Raw genomic sequence first — 24,205 nt, forward strand, 5'->3', positions numbered from 1 at the left:
AGCCATTTTGTCACCTTACATCAAAAAAATTGCAACACCAAGCGATCAAAAAGGCGTATGCCCCCCAAAATAGTACCTAACAAACAGTCACCTCATCCCGCAAAAAATGAGACCCTACCCAAGACAAATCGGTCAAAAAATTTAATAAAAATATGACTCTCAGACAATGGAGACACAAATATGTTTAAAACGTCAACTCTTCCTTCAAAAAACAAGCCCCTTCACAAGACAATCGGCAGAAAAATAAAAAAAATATGGCGTTCAGAAAATGGAGGCACAAAAACATAATTTTGTTTTAAAAAATGCTTTATTATGTAAAACTGAAACAAACAAAGAAAAGAAAGTAGACATATTTGATATCATTGCGTCCGTAACTACTTGGTCTATAAAAATAGCACATGATCTTCTACCCTGTCAGATGAATGTTGTAAAAAAATAAAAACACATTGCCAAAACAGCCATTTTTTGTTACCTTGCCTCACAAAAAATGTAATAGAGCAATTAAAAATTATATGTACCCCAAAATAGTACCAATAAAACTGGCACTTTATCCCCTAGTTTCCAAAATGGGGTCAGTTTTTGGGAGTTTCTACTGTAAGTGTGTATCAGGGGGGCTTAAAATGGGAAATGGCTTCTAAAAACCAGTCCAGCAAAATCCAAAAACCATACGGCCCTCCTTTTCTTCTGCGCCCTTACATCAGTTTACGACCACATGTGGGGTGTTTATGTAAACTGCAGAATCAGGGTAATACATATTGAGTTTTGTTTAGCTGTTAACCCTCGATGTGTTAAAGAAAAAAAATGGATTAAAATGGAAAATCTTCCAAAAAAGTGAAATTTAGAAATGTAATCTCCATTTTCCTTTAATTCTTGTCGAACACCTAAAGTGTTAACAAAGTTTGTAAAATCCGTTTTGAGTAACTTGAGGGGTGTAGTTTCTACAATGGGGTAATTTATGGGGGGTTTCCACTATGTAAGCCCCCACAAAGTGACTTAAGACCTGAACTGGTCCTTAAAAAGTGGGTTTTAGAAATTTTTGGCAAAATTTCAAGATTTGCTTCTACAATTCTAAGCCTTCTAATGTCCTAAAAAATAAATGATATTTCCAAAATGATGCAAACATAAAGTAGACATATGGGGAATGTTAAGTAATACATATTTTATCAGGCATCACTGTTTTAAAAGCAGATAAATTTTAATTTTTAAAATTACGAATATTTAAAAATTTTGGGTAAATTTTGGATTATTTTATAAATAAAGGTGAAATTTATAGACTCAAATTTACCACTGTCATGAAGTACAATGTGTCACGAGAAAACAATCTCAGAATGGCTTGGATAAGTAAAAGCGTACACATAAAGGGACATATGTCAGGTTTGCAAAATTAGGCCTGGTCAGGAAGGGGGAAATTGACTGGATGTGAAGTGGTTAAAGGGGTTGTTTCATTTGAGACATTGGTGGCATATCGCTAGGATATGCTACCATTGTCAGATAAGTGCAGGTCCTATAGGTGGGACCTGCTCCTATCTTCAGAATGGGCCCCTGAAAGCAAATGAGAGTGCTCCATACAACCGTGGCACGCTATCCATTCATTTCTATGGAAGTTCTGAAAATAGCCAAGCAAGCATACTCGGCTTCAGAAGTCCCATAGAAATAAATAGAGAGCGCACCACACGTGTGGCCATAGCTCCATTCACTTCTATGGGACTACCAGAGATGGGGGTAGTTTGAGAACATTATACTTATATGGTGCCTTTGTCAAACATATGATCATCAGATGAAAGGTTATATTAAAGGAATTCTACAGGAAACGGTAATAATGACCTGTCCTCGCGTCCGAGTCCCGGCACCCCTGCGGATCAGCTGTTCCTGGGAGCCGCCACGCTCAGCAGTAGTGCAGCCAGTTCACCAAGCACAGCGCTGTACATAGTATAGCAGCTGTGCTTGACATTGCAACTCAGCCCCATTCACTACTACAGGGCTGATCTGCAACTAGACCATGTGACTGATGTACGGTGATGTCACATGGCGTAGGAAGGGCCACGGAACACTGGCCTCTAACAGCTGATTGGTGTGGGTACCCCCTTCAGATTGATATTGATGACCTATCCTGATAACCCCTTTAAGTTTGTCTCGCATGTCCACAGTGTTCAGAATACGTCCTGCAGTCACTCACCTGTCATTCAGCTTGTGCAGAGCGTGGACGAAGTTTACCAAGTGCTTGCTGAAATTTCCCAGTCGTGTCAACGTTTCGCCACTGCTGAGGCCCCTAAACCAGCTCTGGGGAAGATACTCGACTATCTGCAGAGAAACAAAAATTCAGCGACTCAGACTGTTTCCTATCCACAGCATGTCAATTTACGGCACGGATTTCACCATCTGCAATGCACGGGGCAAATCCGCCACAAAATCAGTACCACTGAAAAAGATTTTTTTTTTCTTAATTTTCTATCTTCCCACAGATTTATGGTCTCAAGCTATAGGGTTTTCAACTAAAAATGGGCCGAATAGTCACTGGACATTCGGGGGTTCCAGTATGGAACAGTTAATAATAAAGTGGCGATGTATGCAGACGACACTTTGCTTTTTTGGGGGGACACTGGTCCATCTTTGGAAGCGGCTATGAAAATTATTGACTGCTTCGGTGCCCTGTCGGGTCTGACTATTAACTGGAGTAAATCAGCAATTATGCTGCTTGACGGGCAGGGGCAGTCGCAGACAGTGCGAGACAGAAGTATTCCATGTGTAGCGTCCTTTAAGTATTTGGGTATCCATATATCCCCTAGAATCCGGGACTTCGTGCGCCTTAACTTTGACCCGCTGGTTATTAAATTTCGAAACAAAGCTAAGGCATGGTGTAAACTGTACCTGTCGGTGGCGGGAAGAGCCAATCTCATTAAAATGGTGTTGATGCCCCAGCTACTCTATGTTCTACATAATTCCCCGGTCTGGCTGTCAAAGTCCAAATTTGTTCCAATCAATGCTACTTTCAGCGAGCTCATATGGCGGAAGGGGCAACCGAGAATTAAGATCGAAACGCTGCAATATCCTAAGACGGAAGGGGGCCTTGCAGTGCCAAACCCCTGGGTATACTTCCTGGCTGCACAATGCCAACATTTTAAAGGGTGGATAGAACTGGAGTCGAGTGAGGTGTCGTGTCAGTTGTTTAAGCATTGCTTGTCATCTAAGGACCTATTGCTGATCCTTGAGACTAGAGGGGCTGGGAAGAATGGTCTGTTGGGAGATTTGGGTTACTTGATGCACTCAGTGTGGTACAGGGTTAAGCTCCTGAGGGGGGTTGTCGGCAACACGGAATACACTCCATTGTGGGATAATCCCGTGCTGCCGGAATTCCTCTCTGTCTGATTTTGGGGCGTGGAAAAGGAAGGGTATTCTGAGGTTGGGCCACCTTCTGGAAGAAAAGAAGTTCATGTCCTTTACCAGATTTCAGGAGTTGTATGACCTACCTAGAACACACTTTTATAAATATCTTCAGGTGAGACACGCGTACAACTCCACATTTAGAGGCGTGACTGTGGTGGCAGGGAGAGATGCTGCACTGCACCAGATTCTGTCCAGGGGGGCAAGGAGAGGTATGATCTCCTGTATATACAAGCTGTTGCTTGATAAGTTTCTACTGTCGCATCCGCTTGTGGCTAAAAGTAAATGGGAAAAGGATGTTGGTGAGCTAACCGACGACCAATGGTCTGACATACTGGAGGCGATACCTCTCTCTTCCTTGAGTGAAGGGCGTAAACTCTCACAGCTGTTCATTGTCCATAGGGTCTACAAGACACAGTTTTTTTTGTTTCGCATAGGGTTTAGACCCACGGATGAATGTCCAAGGTGCTCTATGGCTTCTGCAGATTTGTTGCATATGATGTGGACGTGCGAGAGGCTAGGGAGATACTGGGAGATGGTATCTCAGACAATACAGGACGTTTACAAGGTACGGATACCGCCTGATCCGAAAGTGTGTGTGTTGGGATACGTCTCTGAATTGGCCACTAGTCAGGTGCATAAAATAGCTATAGGTAGAGTGTTATATGTTGCTAGAAAGTTGATCGCCCTACACTGGATACAGACAGCGCCGCCAACCCTAGGCGAATTCTTAAGTGCTGTTGACACAATGTTAAGCTATGAACGGATGGTATACCAAAAGCGTGGATGCCCAGCAAAATTTGAAAAATTATGGGAACCGTGGCTGTCGTTTCGACGTCTGCATAGGAATATATAATAGTGCGCCTTTGTATTGTGTAGGTTAAGGTGGGGCGGGATGGGTGGGGATGGGGAGTTGGGTTGAAATTTGATTATTACTCATGGCTTGGTACCCTGTGTGTTACCAGACTTGCTGGATAATATGTCTCTATGTCATATCTGTTTGTGACATGTAATAATGTGTATTTACATTATAAATTTTTCAATAAAAAAGATCTGATTTAAAAAAAAAAAATTGGCCGAATAAAGCAAAGCATAAAAGCCTTGTGGGCGGAGCTGACAATCATGACTGCGGTGCTGAGCGCCGGGCGTTACCTTGTGACATTTGTCCACCAGCTCAGAGTCTGGCTCCGCATTGAGAAGGACTAGGAGGAGGTAACGGTTCAGCAGCTTGTCCAGGCCGAGCTCTTGCAATATTTCTTCCTGAAGAAAACCGTCCCATAGTAGAATATTCCCAAACAACTGAAAGGAAGAACAAGAGAATTTAGAGTAAATAGCGAAGGCTCCTCCCGAGAAGAGTCTGGCTTATTCATCAGGTCCAGCCTAGGTCAGGTATTTTATTTTGCCAATAATTTGCTGATGGCCGCCTAAGCAAAGTGCAGGCAACAAGAAGATGCAAGGTTGTGAGGGAATTTACAGGAAGGGCTGTGGACAGAGGAGATGGGCCCCGCTGAGCCGACAAGACAATATGGTCATCTCAGCCACCTGTAATCCATCTCTATAGTACACTGGGCAACAAAACTACTAAATTTACCATACAGGTACTAAAATGACAGACGAAGATGTAAAGCGTGCGCATGTTTATCGGGGACCGTCTTTAACTAAATAAGACGACCCACTTTTTGGCTCTGCAGAGAGAGAGGATTATTAACTATGCACCTGCACTGCAGTTGTTGGGGCCGCGGCGTCGCGTGCAGGCATCAGAAAGTCACCTCTGTTTTCGGACACCTGCACCCAGTGTCACAGCCCCAGCGACTTCAGTGCAGCTTGTAGCACAATGCGAAATGGTGGTTTCTTGTAGGAAAAGTGCGTCCTCTCCCCTTCTACACAGTTGCCTATCTCTGCCTTCACCTCGTCTCAGTCCTGCACACACATTAATGTACATACCGCATAAGGGCAGAATGACCACAGCAACAGTACTTACTTTTACAGCCGACCAGAACTGCCTCTCCTGAAATCTAGAATGTGGAGAAGTCCTGTCCTGTAATAATCTGTAAGACACAGGACACCAAGGATCAGTCTTCTATGGCCACAACCAGTATCATGGCATTATCCAGAACCCTGAGTATTTGTAGTCAACGCCAAATCAAAAGCATGAATGTCACCTTTATGTCATGCAGTATCTTCAATGCCAACCATTCTGTTAATGCTTAAAGGGATTCTGTCACCAGGTTTCACCCCTGTGAGCTAAACATATGCTGATGTTCAGGGCCTCATCAGGATTCCTAATGTGGGCTTCTAAATGTGATCCGTAGCCTTATTTTGCTAAAAAACAGGTTTTACTAACCTGTCACTCAAAGAAATAAAGGTGCCCAAGGGGATGTCAAGGGATGCAAGGTGCCGGCCGCACCCAACGCTGTTCGTGCCCAGCACCGCCTTTCCAGACTTCTGCACCGCCTCCTAATCCTCTGTGCCGCCTCTCGCTCGCTCGCTCTCCCTCCCTCCCCCTCCTCCTCCTGCTGCTGCTGCTGTAAGATCTCGCGCGTGCGCACAGGGCTCTAAGAGGCTGGCGCCAGAGTGCAGGTCATACCTGGGTTGAGCGAAGTGACGGCGCATGCGCACTTCGCTTTAAGAAGCCAAATCGAGAAGTCCGCATGGGCGCATCATGCAGAGCCCTGTGCGCATGCGCGAGATCTTACAGCAGGAGGAGGGGGAGGAAGAGCGAGAGGCTGCACAGAGGATTAGGAGGCGGTGCAGAAGTCTGGAAAGGTGGCGCAGGGCACGAACGGCGGTGGGTGCGGCCGGCACCTTGCATCCCTTGACATCCCCTTGGGCACCTTTATTTCTTTGAGTGACAGGTTAGTAAAACCTGTTTTTTAGCAAAATAAGGCTACGGATCACATTTAGAAGCCCACATTAGGAATCCTGATGAGGCCCTGAACATCAGCATATGTTTAGCTGACAGGGGTGAAACCTGGTGACAGAATCCCTTTAAAGGAATTATTAAATTTAGAAACCCCATTTTCATACACCCCATTGGCGAATTCAGAGTTAGGCCACTTTTAGACACGCGAGTTCCAGGCATCGGACAGGCAGCGCGAGTATGCGGCAGCTCCCATCCTGACCTCCCAGCACTTATAGGGTCACATAGCATTATACTGATTTATGATGCCATGTAACCCTTACAGTTCTGGAATATATTGGATAACACTGACATAATGCTGTCAGTGTTATCCAATACATTCCAGATCACTAAAGGTTACATAGCATCATAAATCAATATAATGCTATGCGACCCAGTCAGTGCTGGGAGGTCAGGATTGGACCTTCCGCATACTCACGCTGCCAGTCCGGAGTGAAAGGGGCCTTAGGCTTATTTCACACGAATGATACGGAATGAGTCAGGATCGGTTCAGGGAAAAAGTGATGGTTTGGCATGAAAATTTACTCAGTTTTGTCTGCGACTATGTGCAGTGTTTCAGTTTTTTTATGTGTTTTTCAAAATGAATGGGTCAGGATTCAGGCCATCTATACACAACATATATCATATGCCATCAGTCATGCTTTTCCTACCCGCACTTACCACATTAATACAGAAGAAGCTGTTTCAATAGACTTGAAGTAATCTGGACGTACCTCTTAGCGTAGAGAGGGATGAATACGTCTTCTTCTATAGCTTTCTTTAATCTTGAAATCAGACAACTGAGAAGACCCTAAAATATAAAGTGCCACTATTATACATCACAATCCCAAAAAGTCGTGCCAATATATAAACTTCTCTCCATCTACTAAACATGACAATGGGGGTCCTTTGTCCCCCTGAATGAACAGAGCGTGGTTGATCATGCATGCTGCCGCTCCAGTCATCATTCTGCATGCTAAACTGCTTCTCCATTTCCACAGGGGGACACAGGACCTCCGTTCTCATGATCAGAGGGGGACCAGGTGGTCAGACCACACACTTTTGCCCTGCCCTATAGATACGGTATACATTTACATCATGGCATGTTTAGTGGCAGAATGAGTGGGCAGCCCCTTCGCTGTTATACGCCGTTCACTAGAATGGGCCGAGACGCATACGAGAAATCTCTGTGCAAGCCTGAAGTAAAAGGGCTGTAGGGCAGCATCTGTGATTATCACCGCCATTTGTTCTGCTCGTTGGGGAGGTACCCAAAAGTGGGGGCTTCCACAGATTACACATTGATGGTTTACCCTGAGGATCAGACATCAATGTAAAAATCGCTATTTTAGGCATTTTTTGTCCATTTCAGAATATAACTTTATAGCAATTAGATGTACGTTTTACCAATTACCTCCATATCCCTTGCTTAGACACAGAGATAAAACATAACATTCCGTCTTTGTGCAGCCACCACTAGAGGGAGCTTACCGCATACGATTTATGCATTCAGCTCTATAATAATATAGCATATGCAGAAGGCTCCCCCTAGTGGTAGATCCAGGGAGACAGAATGTTATCTTTTATCTCTATTACAGATGAGCGAATTTCAGCTTATGAAATTCCTTCACACTTCGTTTGTTGGTAAAAGGTGAATTGTGGTATGGATTCCGTGACCACGGACCATAAAGCAATTCTATGACGGAATCCCTTTAGAGGCATTCCTTTATTCATTATGTCATAATGGACTCCCATGCATAACGGAAACAGGACAGATCCGTTTTGCAGCCCATAGACTTCTAATATGACGGAATGAATAACGGAATGCCTCTAAAGGCATTCCGTCATAGAATTGCGTTATAGTCCGTGGTAACGGAATCCATAACGCAATTCACCTTTTACCAACAAACGAAGTGTGAACGAATTTCAAAATATGAAAATCGCTCATCTCTAATCTCTACGTCTGAGCAGGGGATATGAAGCTCAGCGTCAGAAATAACAACTTCTATGAAAATAAATGACAGATTAACTCAGCACATGCACAATGCTGGAACTAAAAAGAAAGTATAAAGGACGGCCATTCATACAGGACGTTCACGGTGTAGCGGTAAGCTGCATCTGTCTTCAGTTCTGTAGTAAGCAGCAGTTGTGTCCAAGCCAGACCTGCTTACATGGGGAGCCACACTGTGTAATGACCTCCTCTCGAGTCCCGCTTCCAATCCTGATGATTACATGGACGTATCACATCATCTCACCTGCACAGGTTTGCTTTTCTCATCTCCCAGTACATGCGTTTTGCAGAAATCCACCAGTCTGCGGGTCTGAGCAGATGACATAGGATCCCAAACACGTTCAACAAGTCCTGAAATATAACATTAATCCTTCAGTCCTGATGTATCGTTTACCCTGAATTCATATAGAGAAGACCAATCCTGCTGCACTGTACAGATAAGGCTCTGCTCACATTATATGCCCTAATGTCAGCGTATGTGCTGGGAAAGCTCCTGACACACATACAAAACATATCTACAGGGCACATTCACCATCCACTGGGCAGGTATAGCCCAGTACACCTATAACAAACTGTAGAGACAAATGGTAGTGGACAGTGCAATTAATACTGTGCTGTATATGGGGCTGAGCTGGGATACCAAGCACAGCCGCTATACAATGTCCCGCGTTGTGCCTGGAGAGATGAGAGAAGGCAGCAGCTTCTCAACCAGCTGATTGGCAGGGATCCCGGGTGTCGGACCCCCACCGATCAGATACTGATCATCTATCCAGAGGATAGGTAGTCAGTAAAAAAAAAAAAAAATCTTGGAAAACCCTTTTAAGTTATCGCCTATCCACAGGATTGAGGATAACTATTAGATGGGTGGGGGGCCTACCACTCGGACCTCCACCGATCACAAGAACGGGGGCTCCATATCCCCTACAGAGTCCCTGTTCTTGCGATGTAACCGGATTACCCCTTTAAGTACTAATCCACTGTTCTGCCAAACATGTACTGTATGCCACACATTTGAATACCCTTTTACTGTAAATTCTGTGTACACATTACTTATCCTGTACTGATCCTGAGCCACATCCTGTATTATACTCCAGAGCTGCACTCACTATTCTGCTGGTGGAGTCACTGTGTACATACATTACATTACTTATCCTGTACTGATCCTGAGCCACATCCTGTATTATACTCCAGAGCTGCACTCACTATTCTGCTGGTGCAGTCACTGTGTACATACATTACATTACTTATCCTGTACTGATCCCGAGTTACATCCTGTATTATACTCCAGAGCTGCACTCACTATTCTGCCGGTGGAGTCACTGTGTACATACATTACTAAGGGCTCTTTCACACTTGCGTTCTTTTCTTCCGGCATAGAGTTCCGTCGTCGGGGCTCTATTCCGGAAGAATCCTGATCAGTTTTATCCTAATGCATTCTGAATGGAGAGAAATCCGTTCAGGATGCATCAGGATGTCTTCAGTTCAGGACCGGAAAGTTTTTTGGCCGGAGAAAATACCGCAGCATGCTGCGCTTTTTGCTCCGGCCAAAAATCCTGAACACTTGCCGCAAGGCCGGATCCGGAATTAATGCCCATTGAAAGGCATTGATCCGGCCTTAAGCTAAACGTCGTTTCGGCGCATTGCCGGATCGGACGTTTAGCTTTTTCTGAATGGTTACCATGGCTGCCAGGACGCTAAAGTCCTGGCAGCCATGGTAAAGTGTAGTGGGGAGCGGGGGAGCAGTATACTTACCATCCGTGCGGCTCCCGGGGCGCTTCAGAGTGACGTCAGGGCGCCCCACGCGCATGGATGACGTGATCGCATGGCACGTCATCCATGCGCATGGGGCGCTCTGACGTCACTCTGGAGCGCCCCGGGAGCCGCACGGACTGTAAGTATACTGCTCCCCCGCTCCTACTATGGCAACCAGGACTTTAATAGCGTCCTGGCTGCCATAGTAACACTGAACGCATTTTGAAGACGGATCCGTCTTCAAATGCTTTCAGTTCACTTGCGTTTTTCTGGATCCGGCGTGTAATTCCGGTAAATGGAGTACACGCCGGATCCGGACAACGCAAGTGTGAAAGAGCCCTTAGGCTACTTTCACATTAGCGTTTTTCTTTTCCGGCATAGAGTTCAGTCACAGGGGCTCTATACCGGAAAATAACTGATCAGGCATATCCCCATGCATTTGAATGGAGAGCAATCCGTTCAGCATGCATCAGGATGTCTTCAGTTCAGTCATTTTGACTGATCAGGCAAAAGAGAAAACCGTAGCAAGCTACGGTTTTATCTCCGGCGAAAAAAAACGGAAGACTTTTTTTTTTCCATAGGAATGTATTAGTGCCGGATCCGGCATTCAAAATACCGAAATGCCAGATCCGTCCTTCTGGTCTGCGCATTTTCTTTAAAAATGAGAAAGAAAAAAAACCAAACAAAACGGATCCGTTTAGCCTGATGACACCGGAAAAACGGATCCAGTATTGCAATGCATTTTTCTGACTGATCAGGCATTTTTCAGACTGATCAGGATCCTGATCAGTCAGAAAAAATGACATCCGTTTGCATACAGTTTGCCTGATCAGGCAGTCAGTTCAGGCAACGGAACTGCCTGCAGGAATCAAACAACGCAAGTGTGAAAGAACCCTTATCCTGTACTGATCCTGAGTTACATCCTGTATTATACTCCAGAGCTGCACTCCCTATTCTGCTGGTGGAGTCACTGTGTACATACATTACATTACTTATCCTGTACTGATCCCGAGTTACATCCTGTATTACACTCCAGAGCTGCACTCACACATGGTGTCCATGGAATACTGTGTAATACACAGGCTGTAACACAGGATCAGTGCATGAGAATGAATTTCCATCGTCACCCAATGTAAGGACTGTTAACTTTACAAAGTCCGAGGCAGATTTTATCGAATACCTAATTATCCAGAAAGACTGAAGAATCGGCACCGATTTCATGATTTCACTGGAGATTCCTTTAATGGCCCAACACACATCCCTGCGCTGTATTTTCTCACCTGAAACTATGGGAATCACAGTCTTCTCAATGACAGCGCTCAGCACTTTATGATTTGGGTTGTCCTCCATGTTGTCCTCACGGTCATGCTTGCTATAGCAGAAATCATCCAGGTCACAGTACCATGACATGTGCTCAAGCTCAGTGGCGTCCTAGGCCACGGAGAACAAGGATGTCAATGCAGGAGTTCATAGCACAAGCGGAAATTTCACCAATAATAAACTCATGTGACCTGTGACTTAAAGGTGTTGCCTGGGAATACATATTTTTCTAACAGGAGCCCGCAGCCTGCCTCCCCCACTGAGAGGATCATACTTACCTGTTCCACACCGCTCCGGTCCTCTGTGCCTCCATCTTCCGCTCCGGGGTTTGTCGTCTCCTCCCTGGCATGGTCACCTCATCGGCTTCAGCAGAGGTTAGCTGAAGAGGTTACCATGCTGGGGAGCACGAAAACCAGCACCGCATCCGAAGATGGAGGTGTTGGAGCCAGTGTGCAGGTAAGTATGATCCTTTCACAAGGGGAGGTAGGCTGCCGGCACCTGTTACAAATTACCTGTTACGGACAACACCTTTAAAGGAACACTCCACTGATACGTTGTGCAGAGCCTGAGGGGGTGAAGCATGACACAAAGATTCTCTCTGGTGTTCCATGTATTGCACTAGGCATAACACAATGCAGGTTGCCTCGAGTGCTCCTTTAAGGCCCCTTTCACACAGACGAGAATTCAGCGCGGGTGCAATGCGTGAGGTGAACGCATTGCACCCGCACTGAATCCGGACCCATTCACTTCAATAGGGCTGTTCAGATGAGCGGTGATTTTCACGCATCACTTGTGCGTTGCGTGAAAATCGCAGCATGTTCTATATTCTGCGTTTTTCACGCAACACAGGCCACATAAAAATGAATGGGGATGTGTGAAAATCGCATAGCATCCGCAAGCAAGTGCGGATGCGGTGCGATTTTCACGCATGGTTGCTAGGAGATGATGTTAGTAAATTGTTAAAAGAGTCAATTTACTGTATTATTTTCCTTTATAGCATGGTTATAAAGGAAAATAATAGCATTCTTAATACAGAATGCATAGTACAATAGGGCTGGAGGGGTTAAAAAAAAAAATATATATAAAATTAACTCACCTTATCCAGTTGATCACGCAGCCGGCATAGTCGTCTTCTTCTTTCAGGACCTGCAAAAGGACCTTTGATGACGTAATAGCGCTCACCACGTGGTGACGTCAGCACAGGTCCTGCTGAATAAAGATAGAAGATTACGTCAAAGGTCCTTTTGCAGGTCCTGAAAGATGAAGGAAGAAGACGATGCCGGCTGCGCGAACAACAGGATGAGGTGAGTCAATTTAACTTTTTTTTTTTTTAACCCCTCAATCCACATTTTTACTTAGTATTCTGTATTCAGAATGCTATTATTTTCCCTTATAACCATGTTATAAGGGCAAATAATAAAATGAATAGAACACCTAACCCAAACCCGAACTTCAGTGAAGAAGTCCGGGTTCGGGTCTGGGCACCACATTCAGTTTTTTTATCACGCGCAATAAAAACTGAACATCGGAACGCAATCACAGTCAAAACTGACTGCAATTGTGTACCTACTCGCGCGGTTTTCTCACAATGCACACGCGACACATGTGGAGCAAATCCGGGACGCCCGTGTGAAAGAGGCCTAATACAGATTTTAACATAATGGGAAGTGATGTCCTACCTGCAGAGGATTCCAGCCTATTAACTGCTTCCGGACCAGAGGGCCTAGCAGTTTGGGAATACATAAGCTGATGTAAGCATCGTAATACGTCTCCGGGAACTGCTCCCTCCACTCGTGAAACTTGGACAGGATGTTCTTAGTCTGGCAGAAATCCTCATGGACGTCGTCAAAGATGGGTTTACACAGGAGCAGGACGTCCTCTGTAGAAGGGAACATTATTAGACCCGGGAATAAAATGAAAATTATGACGAATGGAAGATTTACAAGACGTAATCCAAGCCTTATTCAAACGGCCACAATATTCGTACTACTGCTGCAAACCTCAACCACGGTTCAGATGATCCGAGCACACTAGATCCGTGCTGTTCATTAGACCCGTGGCGGGCAATACGGACACTAAGGTGCGCCCTTGACTGTAATGGCTGAAATGAGGTCTGAAGCTGAGCTCCTTATGAAGGGTCGCACTGTGATTAAAGCTAAATCACTGTAAAATGAAACGTTTCCCATCCCAATTTATCATCATTTTCCGGTCTACATCCAGAAGCTGAGAACACATGTTGATCACTTTGTAGGCGCACAGGTCAGTATAAGAGATGGCTCCGCAATGAGCCTTATGCCTCTGCCCTTTGGGTATGATCAGGACACATGTAGCAGGCCGGGTAGGTCGGTGTAGGACATTGTGGTTGATGCGTCATCAGTGGTTCTGTAAGTGCACGCTGTGACACACAAATTAGCAAAATGCATCTTCCCCGCCCCCCCATCACCTTGATCTTGCTTGTATTCACGTTCTTGGTCGAGAGACAGCTCGTCGTCACTAGACATCCCTTCGTGGTGATCTATTTGGCCAGAATCCTCACGTTTCTGTCGCCTTCTCTCCCTGTACAGGGAAAATTAAGCCCTTGAGCTAGATAATTCTTATAACATTTTGACGTGCATATAACTTATTTTTAACTCTTTAGTTGGGGGGGGGCGCAACTCAATTTTTCTACGTTTTAGATTTTTTTGTTTCCCTTTGTGCAGTAAAACTGATGTAGGTCAGTGCAATTACCGTGATATTAAAGGGGTTGTAAGACAATTTATCTCCTATCCATAAGTGTCTGATCGTGGGGGTCCAACCACTGGGACCCCCACCGATCACATGAACAGGGGCCAGTGTTCCCCTGTTTGAGCGGATTGGGGGGGACACACGCACGCTGCATTCCACTCTATGGGACTGGTGAAGATAGCCAAGCGCTTGTACTCCAACAAAGCAATGGACTTAAATGCATCTCTGCCACTCCATTCAAAAAGGGGAATACAGTCCCCTTATTCAAGACCAGTAGGGGCTCCAGTGGTAGGACCCCACTGAGCAGACACAAAATTAATATTTTTTAATGAATTTACCACTTTTGCACATCATTTGTTTAGTTTTTTTTTTGTCACTATATTTTTTTGACCCAGTATATATTTGTCCTCTATGAGGAACTTGTTAGGCCTTCTACTGCCATAGCAACTCCCTGCATCACGCCAGTATGATGGGGGCCATGGGGTGACAGAGGGAGCCCCCATTTCGAACCACTTAAGGCTGGCTCCCACTGCAGACGGCCTGGGCTCAGCTACAAAGGCCATGCCATGCGAGTGCCGTAATTGTATGGCAGCTTACGGTATGGACCTTGAAACTGCATGGCATATGGCAGAAAGGGGTTAAAGTTACATTGGGGCTAAAAAACAAGGAATAAGAAAATAATTGGGTTGCCTTTGGTGTGACTGTGACCTGCTTTATTACATTCTCTCTAGTGCGGGAGGGAGGCAGGGCTCGCTTCTTTTATATATGAGGGATGGGAGGGTTAATCAAGAAATTTTTGTACTGGGCCAACGACCAATGCATGGCCATGAAACGCAGCATTAAGTCACCTTCGCAGCTCCATGTCCTGCAGGTGGCTCTTCGTTTCCTCATCTGCCACCACATCATTTCCAGTTCCTAAAGAAAGACACAATCCATAAAAACCTTCTAAGATGTGATGAGGAAGAGTGCACGGCAGCCAGCGACCACAGCTTAGTTATATACCCACCAGCAAGTTTCTGGATCGCAGCAGATTCACGCTGGAGGTCATCCTGTCTGCGCTTCAGCAGCGATCTGCTGTGACCCTCCAAGATCTGGGACATCTCAGACTCCAGCTGATAAATCTCCTGAATCTAAGAAAGACATTGCACGTTAGTAAGGGTTTACTCACACTGTGTTTGCGTACATCAGGTATATACATCATGGGGATTTCCTGATGTAGTGTGAATGCAACCTAAAAAGACAAGAGGAGCATCCGGAGTAAAATCAGTCAGAGCCACTCTGGATTATATTTAAAGGGTTTCTGTCACTAGATTTAACCCCATTAAGCTAACTGACATTAGCGATGTACTATAGAGGCTCTGTTTTCCCACCTTTGTCACTTCCCTCCAAGTCCTGATTGACAGGGCCAGGCAGCGCTCACATCTGTCTGCCAGCCCTGTGCTCTGGTGAAATCTCGCGCCGTTCAGCATTCGGCGCAGGCGCGGTGAGGGAAAGACGCTCGAAGGCTGCCAGCTTCCTCGCTGCGCCGAATGCTGAACGGCGCGAGATTTCACCAGAGCACAGGGCTGGCAAAAGGATGCGAGGGCTGTCTGGCCCTGTCAATCAGGAGTTAGAGGGAGGTGACAAAAGGTGGGGGAACGGAGCCTCTAGAAGCAGGAACAACGCAGGGGGCGTTGTTCCTGCTCCTAGAGGCTCCGTTCTCCCTAACTTTTATAATATGCTAATTAGCTTTTAGGAGCAGGGGGGCTGCTGGTGTAACGGGGGCATAGATAAAACTAGGAATAGGCTAGTTAGGTTTAGCTGACATTAGCACATCGCTAATGTCAGCTAGCGTAATAGGGTTAAAGGGAGTCTGTCATCAGCATTTCAATTTTTTAACCCTTCCCACAGCTCCCTAGCATGCTTACAGTTAATAAAAACGTTACCTCTGGCATCAATCCTGGACTTCTAAAACCATCAAAAACGATCTTTATAACATATGCAAATGACGGCTCGCAAGTGCCCAGGGGCGGCGTTACCCTCGTAGGTGCCCTGGTAGCTCAGCCTTTTCATTGCTTCCCCCCGCCCCTTCCTACCCTTTGCCCGCCTATCTCCCAACTTGTTATTCCGCCGAGATCCCGCGCCTGCGCACTCATTCCTTTGGCCGGCGCAGGCGCACTGCGATGCCCATTCCTTGTATGGCATCACAGTAACTATTGCGCATGCGCCGGCTAACGACGCAAAAGCACAACAAAGGAGGCGGTCCATCGGCGCATGCGCATTAATTACTGTGATGCCGTACAAGGAAGGGGCATCGCAGTGCGCATGCACCGGCCAAAGGAATGAGTGCGCAGGCCCGGGATCTCGGTGGAATAACAAGTTGGTAGATAGGCGGTCAGAGGGAAAGGATGGGCGGGCGGAGGGAAGGAAGGGGCGGGGGGAAGCAAGGAAAAGGCTGAGCAAGCAGGGCACCTAAGAGAGTAACGCCGCCCCTGGGCACTTGCGAGCCCTCATTTGCATATGTTATAAAGATCGTTTTATAAGTCCAGGATTGATGCCAGAGGTAACGTTTTTATTAACTGTAAGCATGCTAGGGTGCTGTGGGAAGGGTTAAAAAAGTGAAATGCTGATGACAGACTCCCTTTAAATCTGGTGACAGAAACGCTTTAAAGGGATCTCCCATAATGAAAAGCTCTGCAGCTTTCTAATATAGTCTGCATTTCAATTCCTCACCAGCTACAAGGTGGCCTTTATGCAGCTGTTACAATGTATCGGCGTAGACAAGATGTCTCAGCATGGACAACAGGAGAGAGATGTGATGGGAGGAGTTATATCTCCTAGTCCTATTCTGATGTCATTACCTTCTCATTCAGACAGTCGACAAAGTTCTCCACGTAAACCTTCATCGACTTGAAGAATTTGTAGCTTTTTTCACTCGATGATGTCTCGAGCTTCTGCAGCGTGTTCCTGGCATTTTCAAGATCACGGGTGTATCTTTCACTGTCTAAGATGTGTGCTCTGTGCACCTCATCAATGGAGGCTATTCTGAAGACAAGGAAGAACGAGAGAACATCAGGTACAAAGACTATGTATAGCACAATGAGCTCGTCTCTAGTTAGAGCTGTATACCCATCTTGTCTGTTGTGAATCGGTCATCAGGTAGGTGGTCACACCAAGCTAAGCACAGAAGTAAAACAAGGGGGGGGGGGGGGGGGGGTCTACATGCTTTACTAGTGTATGGGATTTTCATAACTGGGAGGGTGGGGGGTTTGGCATCCTCCCCTATACGTGCAGGAGGAGCAGCAGAGAGCATCTTGTTTGTGAGGACTCCTATCAATCATGGAATGGGAGGCAGCGAAAAGCTTCTCTTACTATGTAGTATCGATTAGAGATCAACAGATATTGATTTTTTTTGAGCCGATACCGATAATTTATACCGATATTCTGTGCATTTGAATTTTTGATAAAACAAAAAATTCCTAAAAAAATCTGCTGAAAATGAACACGTTTATTGTTAACGCAAAGCTTTATTTTGTAAATCTTTTTCATTTATACTTAATATTTTGGTGTTTTGTTAGTTTATTTTACTTTAATTCATATACAGGAGGCGGGTGCTGGCTTCAGAATTATATAGCCACACCCAACCTCTATAAGCGGTAGCTGCGATCCGCGGCAGTTAACCCCTCAGGTGCAGCACCTGAGGGGTTAACTACCGTGGATGGCAGCTACTTGTCATAGAGGTCGGGTGCGGCCATATGATTCTGCAGCCAGCACCCGCCTCCTGTTGAATTTGAGCGAATGAGTGAGTCAACATCATTGGTGGCGCAGTGGCCACAGCCCCTCCCCTCTCTACTCCTCTCATTGGTGGCAGTGGCAGTGGCAGCAGCAGCACAGGGGGAGGGAGACACTGATTCCTTCTCCCCTGTGCTGCTGCTGAGGGAACACGGATTTCGCTGACAGCAGCGCGATCCTTGTTCCCGATTCGTTATCGGCATATCAGCAAAATAGATGCAGATACCGATAACTTAAAAAATCCTCAATATCGGCCGATAATATTGGTAAAACCGATAATCGGTCGATCCCTAGTATCAATCCCTCACTCAATCACCTAGTTGTTTGGCGGACTAGATCTGAAGGGAGGGGAGTCTGACCACTGGATCCCCCCCACCAGTCCCAAAAATGGGGGTCTCATATCCCTGTATGAATGGAGCGGCAGGTTGCACATGACTGTTGCCGTTCCATTCATTCTCTATAAGACTGCCAGAGATATGCTGATGGGGGTCTGACTGCTGGGACCCTGCCAGTTTCTAACCTGGTACAACCCCTTTAGCTAGGTATTTCAGACTATCAATACTGATGGGCTATCCTCGGGACAGGCCATTAATATCCAATCTGAAGGGTCTGACACCCCGCACACCCACTGTCCAGTAGAAGTTGGAACTACACAGCCCTGCAGTAAACAGCAATGCGCACTACATAGTGAACCGTGCCGTGTAGTTTGGCACCAACGTCCAACAGCAGAGCTATTCGGGGACAGCTGATCAAAGGTGGGGCTGGGTGTCAGACCTCTACTAATCACATATAGAAGGCCTATTCTAAGGATAGGCCATTGATACTAAAATCCTGGAACACCCCTTTAAGAGAGAGCCCGCACAAACAGAAAACCAGTTGGAAACAATTACCTTGCCGTCAACCTTTTTCGAATATCTTCCACAGTCACTGGTGGTGAAGAAAACTTTGGTGCAACAAATTTTTTTTTACGAGTGGGTCTGTGTCCGTGTAACAAGTCGTTGTCCATAGTCTATTGGACAAAGAATTAATTTTTTTTATTATGAACAACAGTGGGCGCTAACGACATGGAGACAAGGCTCAATAGAAGCGGCCAAACATACACAGACGATTGAGATACAACCACAAAATCTGTTATCATGGTAGATAGTGTAATGTATGTCTCTAACATAGCAAAGTATTGTAATTCTGGTTGGATCAGGGGCAGAGTTAGATACATGACAACCACTAAAGGGAAACTCCATATAAAAATTTCAAAACGCAAATTTTATCCTGAATGGAGGTTTTCCCTCCACCCGCAAAGCCTCTCCTACATGATCCCCCCCCTTGATCAGGTGACTGCTGGACCTCTTATCACTAGGGTGAAACTAGCCTTACTATTGGATTACTGCAGCTAACCTCAGACAGAATTTGCAACAATTCCGCTGGCAATGCGTCATGGTCTGGTTGTAGTGGACCGTGACACTTTTGCCTTGCATGCTTGTTGCTGGTGGCAACGTGTAGTTTGTAGCATGTTTTGACACTTTCCCTTTAAGTCTGGTTCCCTTCCCATTTCTGGTGTGTATGGGGTTAAGGTGTGAGAAAGGTGGGGCTGGGTGTGGCCTCTTGCCTCTTATAGTACTGGTGCTTGGAGCCTGAGGTCAGAGTGGACTTCAGTTTCTGGTGGAGCTGGAGTTATGCTGCCATCCTGGACTTTTCCATCTGTCCAGCTTGAGGGCCACCTTGTTGAACATAGTTTGCCTTCCCATTCTATCCTTCTTGTTCCCCTACCTTACCTGTGTGTGGGTTTATGTTCAGGGTGTGGTGTCTTGTCTTGTTTTTTTTGTTACATGTCTAGTCAGTTGTTTTTTTAATATCTGGCATGTATGCAAGGCGTTACCCTGGGTGTTGTGCCTCCGGTGAGGGGGCTTCTGTGTTCCTCGGAGGGGGAACAGCGTTTACCACCAGCCTGCGGAAGTGGGCTCCATGGTTTCAAAGAGGGGTGAACCACAAGTATAGGCAGTGAGCATCTTTCTTCCCGTTGCTGCAGCAGGTAAGTGCTATGTGTCCCAGAGCTTGTTATCCAGGTGGCAAGTGTTATCCAATACATTCCATAACTGTAAGGGTTACATAGCATCATAAATCAATATAATGCTATGTGAATCCCGTCAGTGCTGGGAGGTCAGGCCGGGTGCTGTGATGCGGACTCGCTGCAGGAGGAACGCTCGTCTGCAAGGAGCCAAGAGGCCACACCCAGCTCTACCTTGCTCACACCTTAACCCCATACACACCAGAAATGGGAAGGGAACCAGACTTAAAGGGAAAGTGTCAAAACATGCTACAAACTACACATTGCCACCAGCAACAAGCATGCACGGCAAAAGTGTTACGGTCCACTACCACAAGACCATGACACAGCCGTGACACAATGCATGTGAAAAATTATAATTTCAGTCCCCACCACATCTTTTGGAAAAAGTCTGCATGGAGTAAGGACTGTGCCGATAGCATGGCCACAGACCAGCTTTGCTAAAGGGCAGTGGAGTAAAATGTGTGCGGGTCCAATTCACGGGAAAAAATAAATAAATAAAAAGACAGCCGTGCGTTTTCCCTGCAGCAGCCACAGTATTACATGCTGCCTATTGTAATACATTTCATAAATGGCTGCAGCTCTCTATAAAGTTCACACGTTTACGTCGTCAGAAATAATACAGACCTGAGGACACTTGATCGCCTTTCTTATCTGAAGCTCCTCCCACTTGTCCTGAATGTCGTCCATTTCTTCTTCATCACCACCGTCTGACCCGCTACTGGAGGCTACAACAAAATGTACTTCAGTTATCGCGCTGATCGTGGAGTAAGGGTACAGCCACAGCAAAGAGTGCAGATGTATCACGGACCTCGCCCCATGAATCGCAAGGGATGAAATCCACAGAGAAAACCTGCAGCATAAACTGACATGAGGCAGAAAGGGGATGGTCTGGGCTGCCTCCCGAATAGGGGCTCATAGCGGCTCCTCAGTCTGCCTCGCAGGCCTCTTTCACACGAGCGATGCGGATTTGCTTTGGATGCGTTCAGTCAAACTCGCACCATTTTGCAAGCAAGTTCAGTCAGTTTTGTCTTCAATTGCATTCAGTTCAGTTTTTTTCCGCGCGGGTGCAATGCGCTTTTGTTTTTCACGCGTGTGATAAAAAACTGAAGGTTTACAACATCTCGTAGCAACCATCAGTGAAAAACACACTTGCTTGCGGATGCAATGTGTTTTTCACTGAAGCCCCATTCACTTCTATGGGGCCAGGGCTGCGTGAAAAATGCAGAATATAGAACATGCTGCGATTCTCACACAACGCAGAACTGATGCGTGGAAAAAAAAAAATAATATACGCTCATGTACACAGACCCATTGAAATGAATGGGTCCAGATTCAGTGCGGGTGCTATGCGTTCACGTCACGCACTGTACCTGCGCATGTGAAAGGGGCCTAAGGTACCCACGTCCTTTTTTATAATAACATTTTTACATTTTAAAGGGGCATTTCAGGATTTGCATAATGATGCCCTATCCTCAGGATTGGTCATCAGTATGAGATCAGTGGTGGTCTGACTCCTGGGACCCCCACGATCAGCCGTATGAAGAGGTTGCGGCACTATGTGAGCATTTAGGCCTTTTCGTAGGCCATGTCAGGTCACGTTGATAGGTCATGTGGCCTAGGCCCCAGTTCATTCCCATTTAAGTGAATGGGGCCGAGCTGCGATACCACGCACAGCCACTATCATATAGCTGGCGCTGTGTCTGGAGAGCCGAAAGGAGGCTGCAGCGCCACGGCTTTGTCAAACAACTGATCAGCGGGGGTGTCAGGACTCAGACCCCCCCCCCACCCACCAATTTTATAATGACCCATCCTGAGGATGGGCCATCAATATGAGAAATCATTTGTAGGGATTGAAAATCTGTTTTCATTGGAACAAATTAAAGGGAACCTGTCACCAGTTTTATGGTGTCCTAACTAAGGGCAACATAAATAAGTGACTGATTCTCTTAGCAAAATGCTGGGTCACTTTCTTTAATTGACCCAGTCAATCTGCCAACATCTTGTATTAAAAAGATCCAGCTAATAATGATGAGTCATGAATATTCATGAGCTCCTGACTCTCCCCGCCTACCTGCTGCTGATTGACAGTTATTTTCCATTTGAATCAGCAGCAGGTGGGCAGGGGAGTGGCTAGATCTCAGAATAAAAATAAAAAAAAACAAAAAATAAAAAAACGCTGGACTCACTGACATCACGCTGGACTCAAATCAGCTCATTAGCATGCGGCATCTCTGTGTGTATATTATGAGGTAACCATCTGTCACACCAGTAAGTGAATACATCTAAGGCACTTTTTAGTAGTTAATGATTGTATATAATTAGTTAGATTATAATAAAAAAATCCACTTTAAGTTACCAATTTCCTCAGCCATCTGCTCTTTTATGTTTTTCATCCCTGGGGCGAATTGAATCCTCTTCTCATGATCGTCAAGCTCATCGTCGCTTTCCGATTGGCTGGAATCTGACCGTTCGTGAGAGGCATCTAGTGATATGTAATCTCCCTGAGTGCGGGCCAATTTCCTCCGTGTGCGAGCCGCTCGGATCTGCTTAGCGTCCGGGATGTCATCTGTGCTGAACAAAAATTCAGTAAGAATTGGTCACAAGTCCTGATTTACATCTCTGTCTGTTTCATCTCGAAATATGGCCATACGGCTAGTGACTTCGTCAGCGTCTGACGCATGCAGATGACCGACACTGGCAGATTAGGTAGAAATTAAACGCGTCTTCTAGTTTCACGTGAATAATGGTTTAAAGGGGGTTGTCCGGAGGCCCCTGCCAGTCTAAGTTTCCATGCTGAGAGGAATGACTTGCCTCACGGGCACATGTCCACTGCAGCGAATCACTGGGCTGACCGGTCACAAGCTGCCCGAGGCCAGTGCCTTGGTTGGAGTAGTCAAATGCCAGTATGGCATGTCACCGTCTGCAGCAAGTCAGGGCACCACTGAGCACAGTTGTTGGAGCAGCGTAGGATTAACCCATTCATGCACTGCCATACTTCTGTGTTGTGATGTAAGCTTCTGTGCCCGCGCCAAGTGTCAGCAGTAGTATACAGCCGACACTCCGCTCAGACTCTAAACCCAGTCACCAAATTCATCGGATCCATAAGACCGCAGCATCTAAGGCTGGCCATACGGACTCGATAGCTGACGGCCGAATGATCATTCAGTCTACAGCCGTCTCTCCCGACTTCCCAATACACGTACGTGGCTGGTTCCACAGAGCATGTATGTGTTGTCAATGATGAAAGAAGACCCTTTTGGTGGCGACCTATCTCCTGGGAGAACAAAAGGATTGGTAGAAATAATTTAGTTCACCTGATCCTTCTCTCCCCTGACATCTAATGCGCACAGTATGGGCTAAATCTCGGGAGGTTTTAAATGTAGCGGACTTGCTCGACTTATCACCGATCGGGAACAATCCTAATCTGGTGGAGTTATTTGGGCTGTCTGGTTTTAAGGGTTGGGAGCGTAAAGGGCTGTGGAGCGTAGGTCAGATTTATACTCGGGGTATCCTGAAGCAGTATGAACAACTCAGTACAGAATTTGAGCTGGAGTCCAGGCAATTCTATAAGTACCTACAGCTTCGGCATGCCATAACCACACAGACCAAAGGTGGGCCCTTGATATTTGCTTCCCACCAGGTGTTGTGTATGCTGGCGGTGGCGGGACCCTCTAGCGGGGCGATCTCTAGGGCATATTGGGCAATGCAGGAGGAGAATCTGAAAAAATATCCATTAACGATCAGCAGCAATTGGGAAAAAGATGTAGGCCCCATCTCAGATGCTCAATGGGAGGAGGTGTTGGCGCTAACTCCGGCTTTGTCACTTAGTGAGACGGCGAGATTGTCTCAGATCTTTCTTCTGCATAGAGTATACAGATCGCCACTCTTTCTGAAGAAAATAGGGTCTCGGCCCGATTCCTCTTGTCCAGAATGTAGATGAAGCTGGACTGTTGCACATGATCTGGAGCTGTAGCGCGCTACATAAATATTGGTCGAAGATACTATCTTTGATTAATAAAATATACAGTGCTACGTACATGCTAGATGCTAGGATGTGTATACTGGGGTAATTCGACTCTGACTCCTTACAGCCTCCCATTAAGATAGGCATAAATAGGATCTTATATCAGGCCAGGAAAACCATTGCTGCTAAATGGATTCAGCCATCTCCTCCTAGTTTTGCGGAATTTGTGGCCAGAATGAATGTGATCATACGGCTAGAGAGGGGGACATACTTGAAACGAGGTTGTCTTTCGAAATTTGAATCCATTTGGGGACCCTG

At 46.0% G+C, this 24,205-nt stretch overlaps 1 protein-coding gene across 2 annotated transcripts in view; it reads right to left on the reverse strand.

The window, feature by feature from the left end:
- LOC122934575 (intron Large complex component GCFC2-like) overlaps positions 1–24,205 on the reverse strand; it is a 39,658-nt gene that overhangs the window by 10,331 nt on the left and 5,122 nt on the right. The window contains exons 4-17 of one of the 2 annotated variants that reach the window (XM_044290148.1): positions 22,280–22,489; positions 20,548–20,648; positions 18,746–18,864; positions 16,925–17,108; positions 15,091–15,214; positions 14,933–14,999; positions 13,804–13,916; positions 13,040–13,239; positions 11,321–11,471; positions 8,533–8,639; positions 7,015–7,091; positions 5,363–5,429; positions 4,534–4,680; positions 2,177–2,301 (exon numbers count right to left, since the gene is read on the reverse strand). In XM_044290148.1, coding sequence (XP_044146083.1) covers positions 2,177–2,301; positions 4,534–4,680; positions 5,363–5,429; positions 7,015–7,091; positions 8,533–8,639; positions 11,321–11,471; positions 13,040–13,239; positions 13,804–13,916; positions 14,933–14,999; positions 15,091–15,214; positions 16,925–17,108; positions 18,746–18,864; positions 20,548–20,648; positions 22,280–22,489 — 1,792 coding nt within the window. Of the gene's footprint in view, positions 1–2,176; positions 2,302–4,533; positions 4,681–5,362; positions 5,430–6,961; positions 7,092–8,532; positions 8,640–11,320; positions 11,472–13,039; positions 13,240–13,803; positions 13,917–14,932; positions 15,000–15,090; positions 15,215–16,924; positions 17,109–18,745; positions 18,865–20,547; positions 20,649–22,279; positions 22,490–24,205 lie in introns of those variants that run through there. The other variant, XR_006388671.1, reaches the window with a different exon arrangement.

Source organism: Bufo gargarizans, chromosome 4 (assembly GCF_014858855.1).
Source record: "Bufo gargarizans isolate SCDJY-AF-19 chromosome 4, ASM1485885v1, whole genome shotgun sequence".
NCBI lineage: Eukaryota > Metazoa > Chordata > Amphibia > Anura > Bufonidae > Bufo > Bufo gargarizans.